Below are 21198 nucleotides of genomic sequence, written 5' to 3' on the forward strand. Positions count from 1 at the left end.
AGGCACTTGTAAAGTGGACTTAATCCATTGCCTTAGGCAGGAGAGGAGGTTTTCCTTTTGCATGATAGGAACAATTCTGCACTGACCCCCAAGACTGGGGCAATTATATAAAACCTAGCTAAAACACTACAATGCTTGATCTTGATTATTAAGGGTATAAATTGGGAGAATCCCAGACCAAGACCAATGACTTGGAACCACTGATGGGAATAGAATGGAAACCAGCTTCTACCCAACTACAAAACTGGTTTAAACCTCAGGAAAAATGACTCCATGGTTTCCTTTGTAAAATAGAAGTAATATTTTAAGGGTTTAACATTCTTGTGTCCACAAAACCAGGCTCCAAGCATGAAGGAATTGGAAGTCAGCTCCTGTAGCTCAATTTTAGTTTTCACATTGTCTATTCACAAGTCACTAATTAGCATTTTTTTTGGCGCTCTGCCATCCAGGAGGCTTCCAGCCCTGATATAAGGATACTTTGCAGGTGCATAACTCTTTTTTTTTTAAATCCAATGATCCCCTAGCACTTCAGTTACTCCTGACAACTGCCATTGAGATGGATGAGATATCCCCAAGATTACAGTATTTTATGGTTTTCTAAAGGTCAGTTCTGAAAAAAGGCAAGAATCAAATTTTGCATTGAGGCTATTTAAATTTTACTTGGAAAAGATCATGATTGAAATGCAGGTAATTACCCCAATAAGTTAGAAAGGACCAAAAATCGTTATATTTATTTGTAATGAATTGAGGTTATTTAAAAACTGCTCAATTCATTCTCATGCAACTGGCTGAGCTGAACTTCCTGTCAAGACCCATTCTCCAGACTCACAAGCAAATACCAGAAACTCACCTATCACACCAAGTAAAATTGTGAGTCTCGGCCTTAGAGATCCCCCTTTCCTGAGGTCTTTCCTAAGGAGTGGAGAAGAAAAAAAATTGCCGAATGGACTCCAACTCTAATCAGAACCAAATAAAAGCATCCTTCAGAAAGCCTATGGATCATCATCCAAAAACAGAGAGAAAGGACTTGGAGGAACTGCTTTTTGGTACAAGCACTAGCAGTTACACATACTTCCATTTTAGTATTTCAGGGCACTTTTCATAGCAGTAGCAGGTGTCCCATGATAATCTGATTTTCCTCAGTGTCAGTTCAGGGTATGGAGACCATCCAGGAAGAAATTCCTAGCAACTTCATGCCAAAACTACTAAACTCATTTCAAAGTTTTCTAATCGTTTAAGAGTTTAAACTGCACCAAAATACCTGGTGAAGTGCTCACATCCTTCACACTGTGCTGGCACTGAAGGTGTGCTGGAGCTCCTACTGGGAAGTAACAAGAGGCCTTTCACAGAGGACAAGTGCATCTAGTGGTTGGAGCAAAGAACCAGCTTGAGTTCTCTTGCTAGCTCCATCACTGAGGTACGTGACGCTTTATGGCACAAATGTGTTGGTTTCACCATCTATAAAATGGAAATAATCATCCTGCTCACTGGGCTTCCAGGTTTAACATCTGCCAAATGTTTGGAAATGCTGTAATAAAAAAAAGCACTCTAGAAGTACCGAGAGACAATAGTGTACTGGTCACCTGCTCTGGACACAGCGGTAGTGGGAGCCTGGTAACTCGAAGGTTAAATGGATGGGGGCCCATAAAGTCCACTTCAAATTCCAATTGCTTATAAAGAACCACTCCAATTCGGAAAACTGGAGTGACAGGTTTGACGGTCAGGCCACTCAATTCAACAAAGCAGTACATAAAAAAAAAACATGCTTCCGGGGTCATCATGTGAAGAGGTAGAAGTTTATTGGAATATAAACATTCAGATAATGTGTAAGATAGAAAAACCCAACAACAACATATACAGACACTTGTTGGAAGGAGACATCTGAGGTATTTATCCACTGCCTAGGCTATCACATTTTATTCTTTTTTTTTTTTTTTTTTTTTAAATAGGTAAGAAAACTAGTAGCAAGGCTGCTGCTGTTTGGTTAAAATGTCCTCTAGTCTGAATCCATTTGGAGAGCGTACGCAGCAACCAAAGAACTCTGTGTGACGTGCACATTTGCTCTGGGAGCTGGCTCGTCATGCAGCTTACTTCTATGAAACTTCTTGAAGAGTCCTGTTTCTGAGCTGGACTCCATGTTCCTGCCTTCCAGAACGTGCTGGTATCTGCAGCTGGAGGGCAGGTGGTAATCCTCTCTGTGAGGGCCTGGCTTGCAACCCAACACAGCAGGGCTGTACCCACCTTCCTTCTGAACAATGGAGTATTCAGCTGCTGCTGGACCACTGTGGCCTTGGGTACCAGCTAGGTGCTTCTGGCTGCTTGCTGTAAAGCTCTGGCTGGTGTGGTGTTCAGAGAGAAAAAAATCAGCCACACGGCAAAATGGAACACTTCACACAAGAAACAGTCCTTCCTGCAATATCAAAACCCCTGAGTGCCATACAATCGTCAACAATCTGAGTGATATGGATCGGAGCTGAGGAGATCCTGGACCCCCTCAGTCTTCCTCCTCCTCCCCTACCCCCAATATGCTGCTGGTTTCTACATATTCCCTGTCCCTAAAACCTGGCAGCTCAGCAGAAATATCTGGATCTAAGCAAAATGTGCATCATGCCAAGTGCCAGTATCATACCCAGGCTAGGGAGAGGGTTAGTTTTCACAGTCTGAATGGCTGATCCTTGTAGCCAGTTAATGAAAGGGAACAGTTTATTGTTGCAGCTTATTTCACTGAGGTATCTGTTACACGCCCCAACCTTATTCTTTCCCTGAATTGGATTTTTAAAAAAAACCCCAAAAAACAAAAAAACACAATCTGTTAGTCCCTGCCTATTTCCAGTCTACTTGCGTAAAACTTATGAACATTAATACTTTAGTAGTGTCAAAGCTGTTTATCGGTTCAGTGATTCCAGTGGCTTTCTGTGCAAGAAAACACAATGTTAGCGTGTGATACACAAGCAAAACACTCATTACAAACCTCTGCTCCCCAGGACCAGAGAAGAAAGCATAAGGAAAAAGCAGGAATCCCCACCCCCCACCCCACCTCGCCCTTGGGAGATAATTCCCCAGTCCACCCAACTAAAGAAGCAAAACAATCATAATTATTCACAGAGTTTGGGGGAAAAAGAATCTTAGAGTGAGAGTCGATGAAATGTTTTGGAGTTCTGCATTATTTGCAAAGCAAATATACTGGGGCCAAGATCTATCCTTCTCTAAATGCATGGGCATTTGTAACTTGCACTGAAGACAGCAAGAGACAGGGCATATCAAAGCAGAATCTGACCCATGGTAGGTGCATTATAATGGCCCAATAAAAGGATGTCACTGTGGCTTCTAATAAGACCAGCCAAGCTATGCTATAAAATTAATACAGATAGGCCTCTTACAGCAAAGGTGCCTAAAACTGTAGACCCACAATGCTCTGTGTGTTCACCCCTCTCACCTGGAACAACTTCAAGATGAGAAGAAAACTAACCCATGGTGGGATTTTCCTGAAAACAGAATCATTTCTGTTTATTACAACAGGGATTTAAAAACCCCAACTAAAAACTGGGCAGAGGCTTTTAGTTTTAAATTAGTGCACTTCATTTACATTTGTATAGACGCATCAAATAGGAGCTTCTGGCAAGCCTCCAACCTGATCTCTGCTGCAGTAACTGGTTTCGAGCTAGCTGATGATTTTGCCTGTGGGGTTGTTTTGTGGCTCAGACTCATGGTGAGTTGTATTTACAACCCACTCAACAGAAAGGTTATTAAGCAGTTTGGTAATGCAGAACTTAATGAAACAAAGGCTAGACAGACTTCCAGTACCTTGATCCCTTCTGCTTCAGCAGAAGCTAGTTGCTCGTGGAAAGTTAGCACACAATATGGTCTGAACTAGTAATGTAAGCAGGATTGAGCCCTGTGTCTGTGCACCTGGATTGTACAGGTAAAACACACCACCACAGCACAGTTTAGGAGTTTGGCCATGAACGCACAAGACTGAACAGTGTTTTAATGCGCCAGAAGGCCGGCCCTGCACTGTAAGAGGTCTAGAAAAATCAGTAGTGTTCACAGTATTGTTACCTTCAAAGCTGGGCTAAGAAAACTTGCCAATGATAAGCTGAGCACTATATGGCAGAGTCCTGTAAGTTAAACTGGGGCCACTTGTGAGACACGATTGTTTGGAACTGAGGGGAGACTGTGAAACTCAAGCCTGCCTGAGAAATACATCTGCCCCTTCCTCTCCTACCTGCATCTGCCCTCTGCTCTCACCCCCTTGCTCAAGCCTACATCCTGGGACCATGCTGCTGGACCTGCCTCTACGCTATTCTAAGGACAGAGGCCACTTTCTCCTTCACTCAGCTTTTTTCTGTCTTTGGTGCTACAGTAAAAAATAAAAATAAAAACAAAGTAGCAAAACACATATAAAAACAAACTCTTAAGATATGCCAATACTTCCTGAAGAGGTAAAAACAAAAACAAGTACATATTATCTGAGGTATTTCATCTGCTCAAAAACCCTGAATTAGGTCTGTACAATGGGAGACGTCACCACGGCAGGCTGGAGAGGGGCTCAGGTCCACAAGCGGTCACGAGTGCTTTTGGAGAGCAGGGGCAGAGCAAGAAGATGGGTCTCTGGGAAAAAGCCAAGGAGTCAACTGGGCAGGCAAAGCAAGAAACACAGCCTAGGCTTCCCTCAGCTGAAAAGGGAAAGGAAGGAGTGGGGAAAGTGAGGGATAGATTTTCTTCCCTCTCTCTGTATCCAGGAGATGAGTGTCCTTGTTTACTAGGGATGCCATTACAACTGAATTGTCCTGAATAGGATCAGCCTACTCCTTTTCCTGTTGCCCAAGCCAGCCTTAGAAACACTGAATGAAGAGGACAAGGCTACAGAGGATTTGTTATGAGACCAACAGAGAAATGTGTATTGCATTAACAACCATGCACCCAGGGTTCAACAGAATTGCAGTGTCACCGGGTATCTCCTTTTGAACCACTGTCGCTGTGTGCACAGAAGAAGGCATGGAGCGGCTAATTAAATACACTAGGAGCAGGGTGCTTTGGGAAGTCTGTACTTAGAGCAAACTTAGTTACAACCCTTTGGTGTCAGGAGGTCAGAACTAGGGGTAAGTACAAGGGATTCAGGGAAATTGTAAAGACCAAGGTCACAATGATGGATCTAAACTCTGTAACACTTTTCCAAGGGAACATGTGCAAGACCCAGGCTTTAGGCATTTAAAAGTAAGTTAGGCCTGGGAACAAGACTGCTGGGAACAGGCTTGACCTGGCCAGAAGAGTGAACTAGCTGAACTGAAGAGGTCTTTTCCATAGTTTCATAGTTGGTAGGGTCAGAAGGGACTCTCCCGTTCCCTGCTGGTCCCCCCGGTAAGTTTAAAGACGGCCACCAGGTCCCCTCTCAGCCTTCTCTCATGGAGGCTGAAGAGGTTCAGGTCCCGTAGCTTCTCCTCATAGGGCCTGCCATGCTGCCCCCTGATCATGCGAGTGGCCCTCCTCTGGACCCTCTCTATGTTGTCCACATCCCTCCTGAAGTGCAGCGCCCAGAACTGGACGCAGTACTCCACTCTGTGCATCCAACAGAGAGATGGGACATTCCATCTCTGCGCACTGAATACAGAGCTGGGACAGTCCTCTGCATCCTCCCAGGACCCTTGAGACATAGATGAGAGGAGGGCAGGATGAGAATAAGGACAGAAGTCATTCAAGTCTCCCACAAAACCAGAAACAGACTAGGCTAAAGAGCAAGGTGAGCACACTCAGGTGAGAACATCAGTGTGTTGAACTTAGGGGAGGACCGAATGGTTTGCCTGCTGTTTAACTGCACAAATGCTGTTGCTGTCTGCAGCAAGAGGGAACCAATAAAAGAGGTGGAGACCCAGGTCCCTTTGGGCATACGATTGTCAATACACTGTGTTCAGAAAGCCCATGTGGCTCATGGTTAGAGAGCAGGAATCGATCTTCTAACCTGATAACCAACCTCTTCTCCTTCCACCTGCCATGGTGATGTCTCAGTCCTCTACAAACCCGCAGCCTCTAAAGATGATCCCTGATTGAAAGACGCCATGTGTGTCCCCTTCCCCTGACCCTATCCCTTAGCTGGAAACCTGAAACAAAAATTAAAAAGAAGAGAAAAAGATTGAACAAACAGGCGACGATCCTGAAGATAAAACTCGCCAGAATGGAAGGTTTTATCATCTCGCTGTCGGCCAACCACAAAGCAGGTTCTTTGAGATGAGGTAATCTGTGCGACTCCTTCCAGGCTCGCTCCCTGCTTTGAACAAAGAGGACACGACCGCCCGAGGCCAGTGTGAGAGACAACAAGCTCCCCCATCCGTCAGAGAGACCAGCTAGTCGAGGGCTCTGCACTGGGAGTGCCCCTGGATGAGGTAGGGCTGGGAGAGCAGTGGGAGCTGCTGCTGCTACTGCTGCTGCAGGTGCTTTGGGTGTTGGATCCTGCAAGGAGATGGACAACCGGCTTCTGGGCAAACAGCACTCCTGCAGGGCAGAGACAAGTTTGGAAAGGATTAGCAAGACAACACAGCTGTAAAGGAGAAGACCAGCTGGCTTGCCTAGACTCACTACAGAAAGCAAGAGAGGATAGTCTCTCCAACCCCAAAGGTGTTAGAGCAGAGCTCAGGGAATTTTACAGAAGGTGCAAGCCTAAATCAGACCTGCAGATTCAGGAGACTGAATGCAAGTTAAGTAACAGCAACAAAACAGGAGGGCAAGGGGAATACAAGGCATCTTGCTTATAACAGACTCCCGTACACTAAAGCTTTGTTCACAAAGGATTAAAAAACAGAGCCAGGTTCAGTTTCTTTGCAATGCACTTCTACTCTCCTACAGTTGCATTTTACTGGGCTATTCCATTAGAAAGGCGGCACTTAGCACCTACCTGGAAAGACGCTAAAAAACACAGCCTCTGGAGGGACATTACCTCAGACTGAACGGACAAGAAAAGGGATGTAAAAAGGAACTAACACTCCAGTGGCAAGTGAAGGGGATCTGGTCTTGTGGGACAAAGGTTGTGGGATCTCTTGTCAGGTAACTACCTCTGTTACAGTTTATATTAAAAGATGTGCCAACAAAATGATTCTATTATGAGAACACCCCAATGTGTGGAGAGATCACATGAAAAAAGTGGAGAATACTTCCTTGAAGAGAGACAACTTTTCTCCAGGAAAGAGGCAGTCACCAAGAAACAGCTTGTATAGAGGCTTTCTATATATATAAAAATTAACTGATAACATGGTGCAGAGAAGGGGTGAGGAAAAATAGCTCCCGTGTGAACTCAAGGCAGGTTTTAGGAAGTTTTGGATTTATGCTTGGCAAGTTAACAGCACCCAAAAGTATCCTGCTTTCGAACAGAAGCTGCTTTGTATGAATCCTACTCTGCATCGTTGTCATCCATGCTTCTGTTATCACGAGGCTACACTATTGCCATAAGCTCTGATGACCGTCTAAAAGCTGCAGCTGGTAAAGCATGTGGCAGCCTATCTTCTATCAGGGGTGGGTTGCGAGGAGCTTTTTACTGGTGTTCTAGACTTTGCACTCATTCTTGATAGTTTTCCAGACACAAAAGCTCCTCGCAACCTGTTCTTGAAAATTGTCAAGGATGGCAGTTCCAGTTTCTCTAAGTAGTCTGTTCCAAAGCTTGACCACCCTCTTAATCAAAGTCCCTCCTAATCTCTAACGTAAATTTCCTCTGTTGCAGTTTGAGGCTGTTACTCTTAGTCCTGTCCTCTACAGCCCATCTCCATCCTCTATAAATCGCCCTTCAGGTACTTGAAGACTTATCAAAATCTCCCCCTCAGTCTTCCCTTTTCCAAACTAAATAACCCCAGTCTTTTCAGCCTTTTTTCGTAAGTCTTGCTTCCCAGACCTCTAATCATTCTGTTGCTTCCTTACTTAAAGGACCGTCTTCACACTTATGTTCTGCCTTGATCCCTGAGGTCAGCCAAGAGCAACCTCCCTCACGTACCACCTGAGAGCCAAGGTCACTTGGCAAAATATGTGGGAGATCATTTACAACTCCCTTCTCCCCTTGTGCCCCGCCAAAAAAGCCCAAGCCTGGTCATCTTCAGGAAGTGTTGCAAGACCTCTGCATTCAGGCAGATGTTTAGCAAACCAGACTCGGCTGAAGAATGGTGCAGTACAGAGAGTCTTTTGCATGTCAGTATATAATCTTATTTAATATTTTATCTGGTTTTATAAGTTATTTTGCTTTTTTAATGTAGGCCAGAAAAAAATTAAATAAGTAAAGCCTGTCTTTACATTGCCAAAAAGCCTTTTTCCCCTCACCAGCATAGATCGTGCCGTTAATCTCCACAGACATGTTAATGCTCCCAATGCCGCTTGGTGACAAATTCAATGCTGCTGCTGCTGCCGCTGCTGAATCCGGTTTATCCTCTGTTGAGAAAGGATAGATAGGAGTTAGATTGCGATTGCACCCTGCTTCCTGCTGGATGGCCAATGCACTGTCCAAAGACACTGTAGTGCACAGGTCCTTCTTTCATCTCCTCTTTGATGTGAAAACTCAGCCTCTCAAGGGACAAAACACTAATTATTACGAGCTGCTTTGCAGGAGGAAGGAAGGAAGCTGAAGTTTGGAAAGAAGTGGCTCCCTTTGTAGGCCCTGATGCACACTGAACAGTTTCTAAGCAAGTACTAACATGCCCTGATCCTGTTACCGCTTGATTCTCAAGCCTGTACTTTAACTGCAACAGCACCCATTCCCTGGCTGTCAGGGCGCTGGTAGGCTCTAGCACTAAAAGTCCTAGCTCCTAGCTTCACTGTTGCATCCTAAGCCCTGTATAAAACTGGCCACCTGCCGTAACTTGCTAAAATGAACACAAAATAAAAGAGAACACGTTGTTTTCTACTTCTGAAGGTCCTTTGCAGACATGGAGGTATGTCTTCATGGAGGCACAGCCCTTCTGGCCATCTATTTGTGAATCCGCAACAGCAGCACTGGGGACATCAAAGCACACTTCATAAGGATGACAGTGGAAAGACAGGAAGGGTGTACTATATTCTTTAGTTCACTGTTGTAAACAAGGAGGTTAAAGGCAAGATTCTTGCCAAGAGAATTCATATCATATTCAGCATATGAAACATCCTGTGAGCAAAGACCACTTCCAGAAGCATGTGAAGGGAAACAAAAGGAAAGTCACTTTGTTTGAGCTAAAGCACCACCCTGTTCTGCCCAGGGAAGCCTACTTTGGAAGAGCAGTGGCTCAGAATAAGAGAAATTGGTGCCAATTCCCTTATAAATTCATGATCTACTTAATCTACTTTAAAGAAACAAAAATGTCTTTTGAACAAAATCCCTCACTCAGCCATGGCTAGGCTGTAGTACCTGCCAGGCAAGGGAGGAAGATTATCCAAAATATCAGATAAGAACAGAACAGAAAGAGACATTAACTATTCCTGTGAACATAAGAAGCCTATTTCTCTTTCCTCTTCCTTTAGTGGGCACCTTTGTGGATCCCCTTTATGGTGGTACACTGCAAACTAAAGGTAGGATTTTCAAGTGTCCATGTGAGGTAGGAACTTAACTCCAATCAACTTTGAACTTGAGTTAGGTACCTAACTCAGGCACTTCTGAAAATTCCAACCTACCTGCATTATAAGTTTGCTGTACCTGTTAACAGAGACACAGAACTGTTTCCTCCATTTTAGGATTTTGGGGGTCACCCTCCTTTGTAAGACATGCCCTTGTTCCAAAACATGCTCCGAGCTTGTTCAGCAGCGCCTGTGCTGCAATTACCTGTCACCAGGAAATGAAGTCTCTAATGCAGACCAAAGAATTTTTCCTGGGGCTGAAACAAATCATGAAAAGCCCATGCATGTTTCTAGCTGCAATCCGATGTTGTATGCTTCATCCTCCTGGAATAGTGAGGCTGCTGATCCTAAGAGCAATGCCAGTAGCATTACTAGCACTTCAGAAGCTTGGTTTGCCATCACTTCACAGATGGGGAAGGGGAGGGGACTTAGACAAAGAGATCCCACAGATCTGGGAGTAGCGCTGCCTCATCCTGGTTCAGCGCTCTATCCACTGGAACACACAAGCTCCAACGGTGCTCCTGGGTTTATAAACTAGACCTCTTCCTATCCAGTTCACACCAGAAGCAAGGAGAGGGGCAGTGGCTAAATGGGAGGGGATTTAACCCCAACACTTGCATTTTTAAATGGATATTCAGGTATGGAATTAAGTTCACCATCCTAGGTGACTGTATAGCTAAAGCCTGGTCCCACTGAAGTCATAGTTTCATAGTTTGTAGGGTCGGAAGGGACCTGAGCAGATCATCTAGTCCGACCCCCCGCCATGGCAGGAAAGAATACTGGGGTCAAATGACCCCAGCAAGATGTTCATCTAACCTCCTCTTAAACACCCCCAGGGTAGGGGCCTGCACCACTTCTCTTGGAAGCTGGTTCCAGACCCTAGCCACCCTGACTGTGAAGTAGCGCCTCCTGATATCTAACCTAAATCTACCCTCTGCCAGCTTGTGACTGTTATTTCTGGTCACTCCTGGCGGTGCTTGGGGAAACAGTGACTTCCCCAATGCCTGCTGATCCCCCCTGACTAGTTTATAACAGGCCACAAGATTCCCCCCTCAGCCTTCTCTTTTGGAGGCTGAACAGGTTCAGGTCCCGCAGCCTGTCCTCATAGGGCCTGCCCTGTTGTCCCCTGATCATACGAGTGGCCCTCCTCTGGAGCCTCTCCATGCTGTCGACATCCCTCTTGAAGTGCGGCGCCCAGAACTGGACGCAATACTCCAGCTGCAGCCTGACCAGTGCCGCATAGAGGGGGAGGATCACCTCCTTGGACCTGCTCGAGATGCATCTGTGGATGCATGCAAAGGTGCGGTTGGCCTTCCTGACTGCCTCTCCACACTGCCGGCCCATGTTCATCTTGGAGTCAATGATGACCCCAGATCCCTTTCCGCCTCCGTGCCGATAAGAGGGGAGTGCATCACCTTGCACTTGTCTGTGTTGAAACCCATCCTATTCTCGTCCGCCCACCCTTGTAACCTGTTGAGGTCTGACTGTAGCCTGTTGCATCCTTCCAATGTACTCACGTCCCCCCACATCTTAGTGTCATCAGCAAATTTGAACAGGGTGCTTTTTACCCCCTCATCCAAATCACTGATGAAGATGTTGAACAGTGCGGGCCTGAGGACCGAGCCCTGGGGGACCCCACTGCCCACGTCCTTCCAGGTTGAGAAGGACCCATCCATCACCTCCCTCTGGGTGCGGCCCTCCAGCCAGTTGGCGACCCATTTGACTGTGTGGGTGTCTACACCACAGCCCCCCAGTTTCTTAATGAGAACGGGGTGAAAGACAGTGTCAAAAGCCTTCCGGAAGTCCAGGAAGATTATATCCACTGCAACCCCTGCGTCTAACGATCTGGTGATCTGATCGTAAAAGGCCACCAGGTTGGTCTGACAGGACCTGCCACTGATGAACCCATGTTGGTTGCCCCTAAGCATGCAGTCTCCTGCTGGCCCCTCCTGGATGTGTGCCAGCATAATTTTCTCGAACAGCTTGCCTAGGATCGAGGTGAGACTAACTGGCCTATAGTTTCCCAGGTCCTCCTTCCTGCCTTTTTTGAAGATGGGGACCACGGTGGCCCTCTTCCAGTCCTCCGGTACCTCACCAGAGCACCATGAGTGCTCATAAAGCCATGCCAGGGGACTTGCAATGACCTCGGCCAGTTCCTTTAGAACTCTAGGGTGGAGATCATCCAGGCCGGCTGACTTGAATACGTCCAACCCCTCCAGAAGCTCCCTAACTAAATCCTAGCTAACCCATGGTCCAGGTGTGCCTCCCCCGGGGCCCGAGGGGGGCCCAGCAGGGAGGCGGCTGTTCTGGTCCCTACTTAGGAAGACGGAGGCAAAGAAATCGTTAAACATGTTAGCTTTGCCGTCTGGTGTGACGACCAAGTTACCCATGTCGTCCTGCAAGGGCCCCACATTACCCGAGACCTTCTTTTTACCCCCTACATATTTAAAAAAAGACTTCTTATTGTCCTTAATCTGGGAAGCTAGTCCCAGTTCCATCTCTGCCTTGGCCTTCCTAACTGCCCCCCTACATCCCCGAGCAACTACAGAATAGTCCTCTCTGGTGATGACCCCTTCTTTCCACTGGGTATAAGCCTCCCTTTTAGCAAGGAGACATTTCCTGATTCTTTTGGTGAGCCACAGAGGCTTGTGTGCTCTCCTGCTCCCTTTGATCCTCGTTGCAATTACCTTCCTTTGGGCTTGGAGGATCATCTCCTTAAGGAGCGACCACTCTCCTTGGACACCTGGCTCCCCCCCCTCCGGGACCTCAGCGCTTCTCCAACTATCCTCCTTAGCTCATTGAAGTCTGCCCTCCTAAAATCTAGGGCCGCTGCCTTACTGCATGCCCTTGCCACCTTGCGCTGGATGGTGAATTCCAGCAGGCGATGATCACTGTCACCCAGGTGGTCAAGCACTTGCAGCCCCCTCACCAGGTCATCACCCGTGGCCAGCACTAGGTCCAACAAGGCGTCCCCCCTGGTGGGGCTGTGCACCTCCTGGGTTAGATGGAGGTCCTGCACTCTGGCCAAGAACCTACAGGAGCGTTCAGACCTGGCTGACTGCTCTTCCCAGCAGATGTCCGGGAAATTCAGGTCCCCCGTGACAACCACATCCTTAGCCTTCACTACCTCTGTGAGCTGACCCAAGAATTCCTGGTCAAGCTCTTCTCCCTGGTTGGGAGGTCTGTAGTAGACTCCCACCGTTAAGTCCCTTTCCCCTCGACTGCCTTGTACTCTAACCCAAAGCACTTCAGAGTCAGCCATTATCTTCAGTGAGATCCAGTGTCACAGATTTCAATTAGATCTTCTCATCGCCACGCTGCTAGCACTGTGTGAAGCAGTGGTTTCAAGAATTCCTTTCATCTTCTACCACAACATGTCAGACCACCATGGCCTTGTTTCTCAATCACAAGATGCAAGAAAATGGAACCAGAGCTCTTTAATTTAAATGGCTCACAAGGTTTGGAGGAGAAAAGTGTTGGCCTGAAATCTTCTGAAACACTCTTGGTTTTGCTCTTCCTCTAAGCTGTAGCCCTGGGGCAGAGGTAAATGAGAATGCTGTATTAAATAGCTTTTGAAGCCACTGATTCTGATAACACGTACTTTTAGGAGTAGGTCTTTTTATGCCTGTTGCTTACATGCAAACTTCTAACTCAGCCTACGATGGCTGTGGGCAGTCTCCTCTGCAAGCAAAATGCTCGTTTATTTTTTTCTGGAGACTGTGAGCAGGGCAGTGTAGATTCCTCATTACAAAAGAGAAACTGGGTTCTTTCTCCATGGAAACACAGTTAGGGCAAAATCACTGCTACTCTCATCCAAGATATCACTCAACCCTTTTAAAGAAAACAAGGCCTTGCTAGAGTCTGGGTAAAGGTAGGACCGTCTTCCAAACAAATACCGAGCTCCAGCCTCAGTCTAACCTATGACAAGGGCTTCTTAAGTTGTTCATATCCAGGACCTTGTCCTGACAACTTGCCTCTTACAGTGTCACCAAAATGTCAAGAGCTGCTGCATTTGCTGACTGCAGATCTGTAAAATGCCAAGCAAGGAGCAGGAGAAGGTAGTTAGGGAATCTGTTCCTTTTTGCAGTACATTGGTATTAGAGCCAGAGGAGACCAGGATTAGGAACAAGGGCTGAAGGGCTAAGCAGATGGCAAAGTAAGGGAACCACAAGAGAGACGTCCTATAGGTTGCCACCAGTGCCCAGTCTCTTCCACTAGAGCAAAGACACTGTTCACAAGGTTCAAAGAAACATATGAGGTGTTTGCTGCATCAAACAAGGACTCTGTCCTTTTATTATAGAGCCTCCTCACCCCTGCCATTGATTTTGATCTTCATGGGGATCTGCCGTGCCATGCTGAAGAGATTGCGCTGAAGCGCCTGCTGGACAAGCCGCTGCTCTTCCTCTGTCATCCGTGAGAATTTCTTCTCTGGAGGCTCTCCAGATTCCAGCCTCTCCCTCAGCTGTTCCAGAGTTGCTGTCCTTGCTGCTACAGTTGCCTGCTGGTTAGCCAAGGCCACTGGCATGGTGATACGATTTGGCATAGACACAGTCAAAGGGACACCATCACCTAGAAAAGCAACGAGTTGCTCAGTCATTACACGATCCACCCCAGTAAAGGAGTTGGTTTTCAAAGTCTAATACGGAAGAAGGAAACCAGGGCAGAAAAATGCTATTCCACAGTTCCCTGAAGGTTAGGGGGGACATCCCACTAAAGTCCCTTCTTTCCCAAGCACTATGCCCATTCTTCCCACTATACTAACAGGACATTAGGATCCAATGCTTGGAAACCAAGCCATGTTCCCTCTGTCTCTCCTTACATCCTTCCAACTGGGAATGACTCAGCCCTAAAGCCTGCCCTCTTCTGTCTGAGGGATGTGTATCAGTCATGTTCACAACCAAAAGGAGCCAGGACCCTCTCAAAGCAATACCTACAAACCAGTCTCTAAGGTGACACCCTAGCAAACCACAGGACGAAGACAGAGGCCAGAAACTTAGACTCTAGTCATCCCTTACCTAGCAGCCTGATGCTCTGAAACCGTTCTATGGAGCTTTCTCCACGTTGGCATCAGATTGCACTTTCAGGCCATTGAAATCCACCTTCATTCTTAAGTTTAACTGCTCTGCCTGGGACAGAATTGCTTTCTGTGATGTCCTTCTTCACCAACTCTCAAGTCCACCATTTTACAGAGGGGGAACTAGAGATGAAGAGAGTGTAAGTGACTTGCCTACTGCTGCAGAGGGACTCAGTACTGCGGAAAGGCCTAGAGGTACAATCATTTCCAGATGACCATGGATCTATACTCATTCCTTCTCTTTTACACATACAGCTCTGCAGTCTTGGATGGATAGTCAATATTGCAATTCAGTCACTGCTGATCCAGGACAAAAGCTAACGGGGACCTGGAAGGCTCCATTATCTCACAGCCACCCAGCCCCTCACCACCACTCCGAGTCCTCTGACTCAGGTCTGAACTAGTTCAGCTAGACACAGATCACTCCTCTGTTACACAGGCTTTCTAGAAGCCAGTGGCCGACCTTTCCTGACAGCCGCTGCTGGAGAGACACGAGGGCTGCTGGTTCCACTGCCTGGGGTGACACCAATGATCGGGAAGCGGATCTTTGGGGGAGACAGGAGGGAAGGAGACCCTGTGGTGCTGGGTGAATAACTGAACAAGGAGGAGCTGTAGCTGGGCCGTCTGCCTTCCCGCCGGTTGCCATCGATAGCAGCCTGTAGCTCAGCAGGAGAGCTTAGGGATTTCTTCTCACATTCGTAGGCATACAAGTACTTCATATACCTGGGAGAAACACAGGGAGAGGGGAACTTAAAAGCAGCAGAGTCAGCAGCACTTGGAAAAGGTGATTTAAAGAGCTCTGAAATTTAGAGCACTAAGTAAAATGCTCAAGAATGCCAACAGGATCAGGCTTTCTGGAGACCCAGATTATTTACTGGGATGTCAGGGTGGCATTTATCAGGAGTCTGAGGAAGGCTGTGTATACAGTGTAAGGTTGTTGTCTGCATACAGACAACTTTCAGGTGGTGGGTCTAGAGTTTCTGGGGTGGAGGGGCACAGTCACATGCTGTTAAACATGTGGATCCAAGGAGACAGAAAAGGTGGGCAATATTACATTGTATTGGAGTAACTGTGTGTGGTCACCAGACTAATGCACCCTGACATAACAACTGTACACAGAGGGAAGGGTCAAGGGATGGGAAGGGTCAAGGGATCGACCCTGACTTGGCACTGCTGGACTTGAGCAATCACCTACATGGAATCAACATTCTCAAAGTTGCTTTGCTTGCGGGGAAATCTCTGGGTGAGACGACTTGGTCATTTGAAGTAAATAATATAGATGAGACAAAGACTCTCATCTGTGGTACTGATGCTCTGCCGACTTGCAAGAAAATGGATACGAGCCATGTAAGCTCCTTTACCTCCGTTCCCTGCAGCAGCTATGTGACCAACCCACTGGTATACCCTTGCCCCAGCCATTTTAGATGGAGCCCTCACCTCAATTCCTTTGGGTACACACGAGATGCTGGGAGCCCAAGGAAATGCTAGGCTCCCAGAGAGCAACAGAGCATAGCTCCACTTGTTCCCTAATATAGTGCATGGCACCTATACGTGAAGGTTCACAGGACACAGACCAGAGTTCCCTTGAATCCTTTGTGTGAAGCCATTATTTATAAGAGCACTTAGGTTTTCTGGGGCCATGATCTGTGACCAAATGTCCCATGAAACAGGCAAACATACCTCTGGTATACATTTCACTATGCAACTAAATTGGCTAGACATGAGTGTCCAGCAGAGGAAGAAAACCTTGCAAAAGTATAGTGAAAAGCCATATTGACTGTTCCATGAACATACAATACATGATTCCCAATGAGCTTCAACTCAGTTAAAACTAACCATCTGTAAAAGCAGAGCCTCTTAGCTTCACTGAGAGCTATTTTCATATCAATTCTCAGCTTCCTAACTCCTGCCATTAAGTCTCTTTGAAAAAAGCCCTTTCCTTTCAATCAAAAGTGGCTGAAACATGTTTGTTTAAACTAGAAGAAAAGCTTCTGCTTTGGGAAGAGACCAAGCATAGAAAATGTTCCAATATGATTTTTTTAAAAAATCTCCTCAGCAACTGAGAACAGAGTTAAAAGAGTTCTGCAAATTTAACTGTAGAGGTCACTATTGTTCCCGCTACAGTAATAAATAATTACCTAGCCTTGCAAGCTGTTTTTCTTTAGTAGATTACAAAATGCTTTCCAAAGATCAGCATTTACAGCCGGGGAAAATAGTTCTCCTTTTAAAGGCTTTCAAAATACGTCAGCATCAGGACCTATGTGATATGTATATATGGATATGTAGCAGGGGTGTAGGTTGTAGCCATGTTGGTCTAAGGATATAAGTAGACATGGTTCTTTGGGTAAATCCAATATCTTTTATTAGACTAACTCAAATAGTTGGAAAAATTCTTCTTTGCAAGCTTTCAGGCACAGATAACAGTCTGTGCTCTTCCTGGATGGAGTAGTAAAGCACAGAGCACCTGCAGATGCTTCCTCAGCCTGACGACAGATATTTGTACCTGAAAGCTTGCAAAGAAGAATTTTTCCAACTATCTGAGCTGGTCTAATAAAATATACACAATTTACCCAAAGAACTTTGTTTGCCTATGTATATATGTACACACACACAAGCTGTATATATGAACTACCTATACTTCACAAAGTGAAAAGTAAGGGATGGACCAGTCACCCCAAGGTAACAGGATGAGCTGGGGGTTGAACTGGGATTGGAGCCCCAGGAACTCTCTACACAAGAGGTTGGAAATGTAGCGGAGCAGCTGGCCTGATTTTTATGACCCAGCTGCTGTTATGGGCTAACAACCCTGCGCTCTGACAGCTCCCCCTGCTCTCTTCCACTTACCAGGTGCTGCTGAAAGCCACAGTGAACACACCAATGGAGAATAGTAAATTTGGCAGCAAGGGCACAGAGAAGGAGGCCAAGCAACCACTTTAATGTGGCCCCTTTAAACCAGAAACACCCCCCACCCCCTCCCAACTGAATCAGACCTTCACAGGCTGGATTCAAGCTCTCCAAAGCCTGGATCTGGCCCACAAGCCACAAGCTGCCAGCCCCTAATCCACAGTGTTGAAGGACTGATAGGGAGCATTACAATGAAGCCTGAGATGTCCATTCTGCATGTGCTATAACCTAAAACAGGTCATGCAGTAGATACATCTGGCAGGGAACTACCGAGTGGGAACACAGCACCATTTTAAGACAGCTAATTGGGCCCATTCCAGAGCACAGCACACATGGAGTAGGCACGACGGCTTTTACTGTGGTGCTCCCTAGCATAGGCTGGGATAGTACAGACTCAGTGCCTGAATCCTGATCTCAGAACCCTGTCCTAGTCGACAGACAGCCATGACTCTTAAATCTGAAGGGTTTTTTGACAGGATGACTGTCATCGCTACTTTTCACTTCTGTGAAATACAGGTAGTTCATATATAGAGCCCATGTATATGTGTGCGTGTGTGCATATATATCTCATGATGCTGAAGTGTTCTGAGAGCCTTTAAAAGGAGATCTATTTTCCCCAGCTATAAATGCTGACCTTTGGAAAGCATTTTGTAGTCTACTAAAGAAACCACATGGCTGGTCCTAGTCCTCTTCCCTAGATTCCTCTTTCCTTTCTGATTTGTCTTGGGCATTTATGGAGGAAGTGGGCAGTCACTATAACAGTTGAGTGTGAAACATAAATTGCAAACCAGAAAACAACTGGGATTATATCACTTTGTTATTTTTAATCCTGTTTATTACAGTAGTGCCCACAGATCAACCAAAGAGGCCCAGCTGTGGCAGACAGCATGTGCATATTATCAGACCCTGCCTGGAGGAGCTTATAGTCTAAATAAGCAGGCTGCCCACCAGATGTGGAAAGAGGAATAACAGACCAACAGTGGGAACAAATGTGATACAGCAAAAGTTCTCTCAGCTCCATGAATTTAGAGGGCAGAAAGGGGCAGGTGTGGAGTGTGTCGAGGCGAGGAGACTAGCTGGTCAGCTCTGTTCTTGACATAATATAGCCTAGTTGATTCTTTCCCCTCATTACCCTCCACCCTGCTTCCTTTCTCTGCTCTACCCTTCCCCCCTATTCATTTCCTCCTACCATGCATTCACAGTTGCGCCAGTTATTAGAGGACTCTGTACTTACTGGGTCCGAAGTGTAAACGCTGCACTGGTAATGGAGGTGGGCAGGTTAAGGCCTTTGGTGATCTCCCGCCATATCTTCTTGTTGATGATTTCCACCAGCCCCCCCTTCTCAGTCACCAGCTTGTACAGCATGTATAGATCGAGGATCTGCTTTGCCATGATGGGGATCCGATTGATGGGGGTGCCTGCAATTCCACAGCAAGACAGCAGGGAAGGGAGCATGGAGGCATGGAAAACGAGGACAAGAAATCAGTCAGGCAGGTTCAAGCCATCGATCTCCCTTCTACCGAGAAACACAGGTGATTTTATTAGCAACCTTCTTTGAGCCCTCTCTGCGGGTTGCTAAATGAGAAAAAGCAGCTTAGCCACACACCTTTCCATGGAAAAGCCTTTCCTGCAGGCAAAAGCAATTACCAGACAAATAACAGCCTGCAGCTAGGCAAACTCAGGAGAGCAGGAGGAGGAGGGGAGCTACTCTATTCAAAGGAATAGCAGTGTGAAATGCAGGCGAAGGAACAGCACAGAGGTTTGATCTATGTTGGCTTCCCAGTGAGCTACTGGCTGAAGTTTGTACCATTCATACTGAGCAGGTGGCTAAAAAGATGCCAGGAAATGGCCCCTAGCAAGAGGAACACAAGCGGCCGAGGCCTCAGGATTCTGATGTGCTCATTGAAATGTTCTCTTCCTCTCAGTTATTTTTGGTACTTAACATATGAGAACAGAACCGGAAGGGCTGATGACATTTTGGCTCACATTACCCCTCCCTTATCCCCCATACACAGTCACACTATCTTTTGCAATTGCTTCTGCTCCTGTTCATCACACAATCTGTTTTCTTCCTCCTAGTTCCCCTCCCTGCCATAGCGCTAGTGCCTACTACTAGCCCCTGCTGCATCTTCTCCCATTTTAAGCTCCTTTCCCTCGGTCTCTGTGCGTCACAAATGTTCTCCTTGACAGAAGCAAGCTGCACTGCAGATGGCTCCCGACTTCATCAGCAATGCAGTTTTTCCGTGAAGCAGGAAGGATCAGCAGGTACACCCTGCTGCTAGGAGTTGGCATGGTACTTGTGTACTGCTTCTAGCTCATATCCAGTTTGAGACTAAACTGGGTACCAGAACACTGATCTGGTGTACTATGATGTTACTGCTGATCTCGTCTGCTTTTTGGGGAAGGCAGGAAAGAGGGAGTGACTTGAGAAGATGAAGACATAGACCCTGGCACCTTTGGTCTCATTCCCAATTTATCTCTTCTATGCATTAAGAGAGTGGGGGGTCAACCTTTTTGGCAGGAGTGGGGGGTCAACCTCTTTGGCACAAACTAACCCCGCACCCTCCCTGAGTACCACCTTGATCTCCTCCCCTTATCCAATGTGCTGTTCTGCTTTCTGCTCCCTGCCCTATTTGCTACTCTGCTTTCTACTCCCCTCCCTATCTGCCACTGTGCTGCCTGTCCCCTTCCTGATCTGCCATGTGCCACATAGAGGCTGCCTTTGCCACTTGTGCCACAGGTTGGCCGCTCCTGTACAAAGAAAATATCTGCAGGTGCTGAGCTACCCCCGACCCACTTGTGCTCAAAAGGACATGGCAAGGTTGATGTATTCCCACACTGAAGCTTTCCACAATCAGGCTAACAGACAGCCAAGACAAATCTGAACAAGCAAATCACATATCTGAAAGGGACCGGACAACACTGCAGACCCTCCCTTGCACCACATGCAATCCAAGCACTGTAGCAATATAGCAGCACAAGAAAGCCGGAAACCAAAACTACGTGCTTTCACCGTCTAAGGGGAACAAGCCAATAACATTAGGGAGAAGTAGTTGAGATTTCAGGACTGGCTGTCCCTTTGCTGCAATCCAGCCCTGAGTTGGGAAATGAGGAGTTAAGCAAGCAATCATGCTTGCCCTGATCTCAATAAAGTATGACCGCATTGCTGAACACCAGCGGAGCACCACACTCCTGCTATGATGCCATATAGGCACAGTGGTGCTGCATCCAGTTGTGAGCACACAGGTATTTGGGTGCCTGCCCTTTGGCTCGCAGCAGCATGCTGCTCTATTCCTGCTTTCACAAGGTGTACTGGGAAAACACATCTGCTCGGCTTTAGTACTCTCAAGAGTTAATGCTGATCCAAGAATCTGATGTATAAGCTGGCAGCACCCCCTTATCAAAACTATAAAGCAATAAACTGTGGAGGGAATTAAAAGGTTAAAACTAATGATAGCCACAGAAAGGACAAAAGAAAAACATGGACAGGGCAAACGTATCTCTACATAGGACATGCTGGAGTAATCCTTCGTTCCCAATAAGATCAGGGTCCCGCCTGTGAGAGAGGACAATACCACCATCTTTAATGGAAGGTCCAAGAAGCCCTATAACGGACGAGCATGGAATAATCAGCCCGTCGGGGAGATTCCTTCCAATGCCTA

The 21198-nt window shown here is 46.6% G+C and overlaps 1 protein-coding gene across 1 annotated transcript in view; it reads right to left on the reverse strand.

Annotated features, from left to right (window-relative positions):
* Positions 1–1777: 1777 nt before the first annotated feature.
* Positions 1778–21198, reverse strand: part of ARID3B (AT-rich interaction domain 3B) — a 51900-nt gene continuing 32479 nt past the window's right edge. Inside the window, exons 5-9 of the mRNA XM_090028603.1 lie at positions 18771–18954; positions 15096–15355; positions 13870–14127; positions 8296–8403; positions 1778–6489 (exon numbers count right to left, since the gene is read on the reverse strand). Of these exons, the coding sequence (XP_089884729.1) occupies positions 6329–6489; positions 8296–8403; positions 13870–14127; positions 15096–15355; positions 18771–18954 (971 nt within the window). The 3' untranslated portion in view covers positions 1778–6328. The remainder of the gene's footprint in view (positions 6490–8295; positions 8404–13869; positions 14128–15095; positions 15356–18770; positions 18955–21198) is intronic.

This window comes from Crocodylus siamensis, chromosome 15 (assembly GCF_052110815.1).
Source record: "Crocodylus siamensis isolate JL-2025a chromosome 15, ASM5211081v1, whole genome shotgun sequence".
In the NCBI taxonomy this organism is placed as follows: Eukaryota; Metazoa; Chordata; order Crocodylia; family Crocodylidae; genus Crocodylus; species Crocodylus siamensis.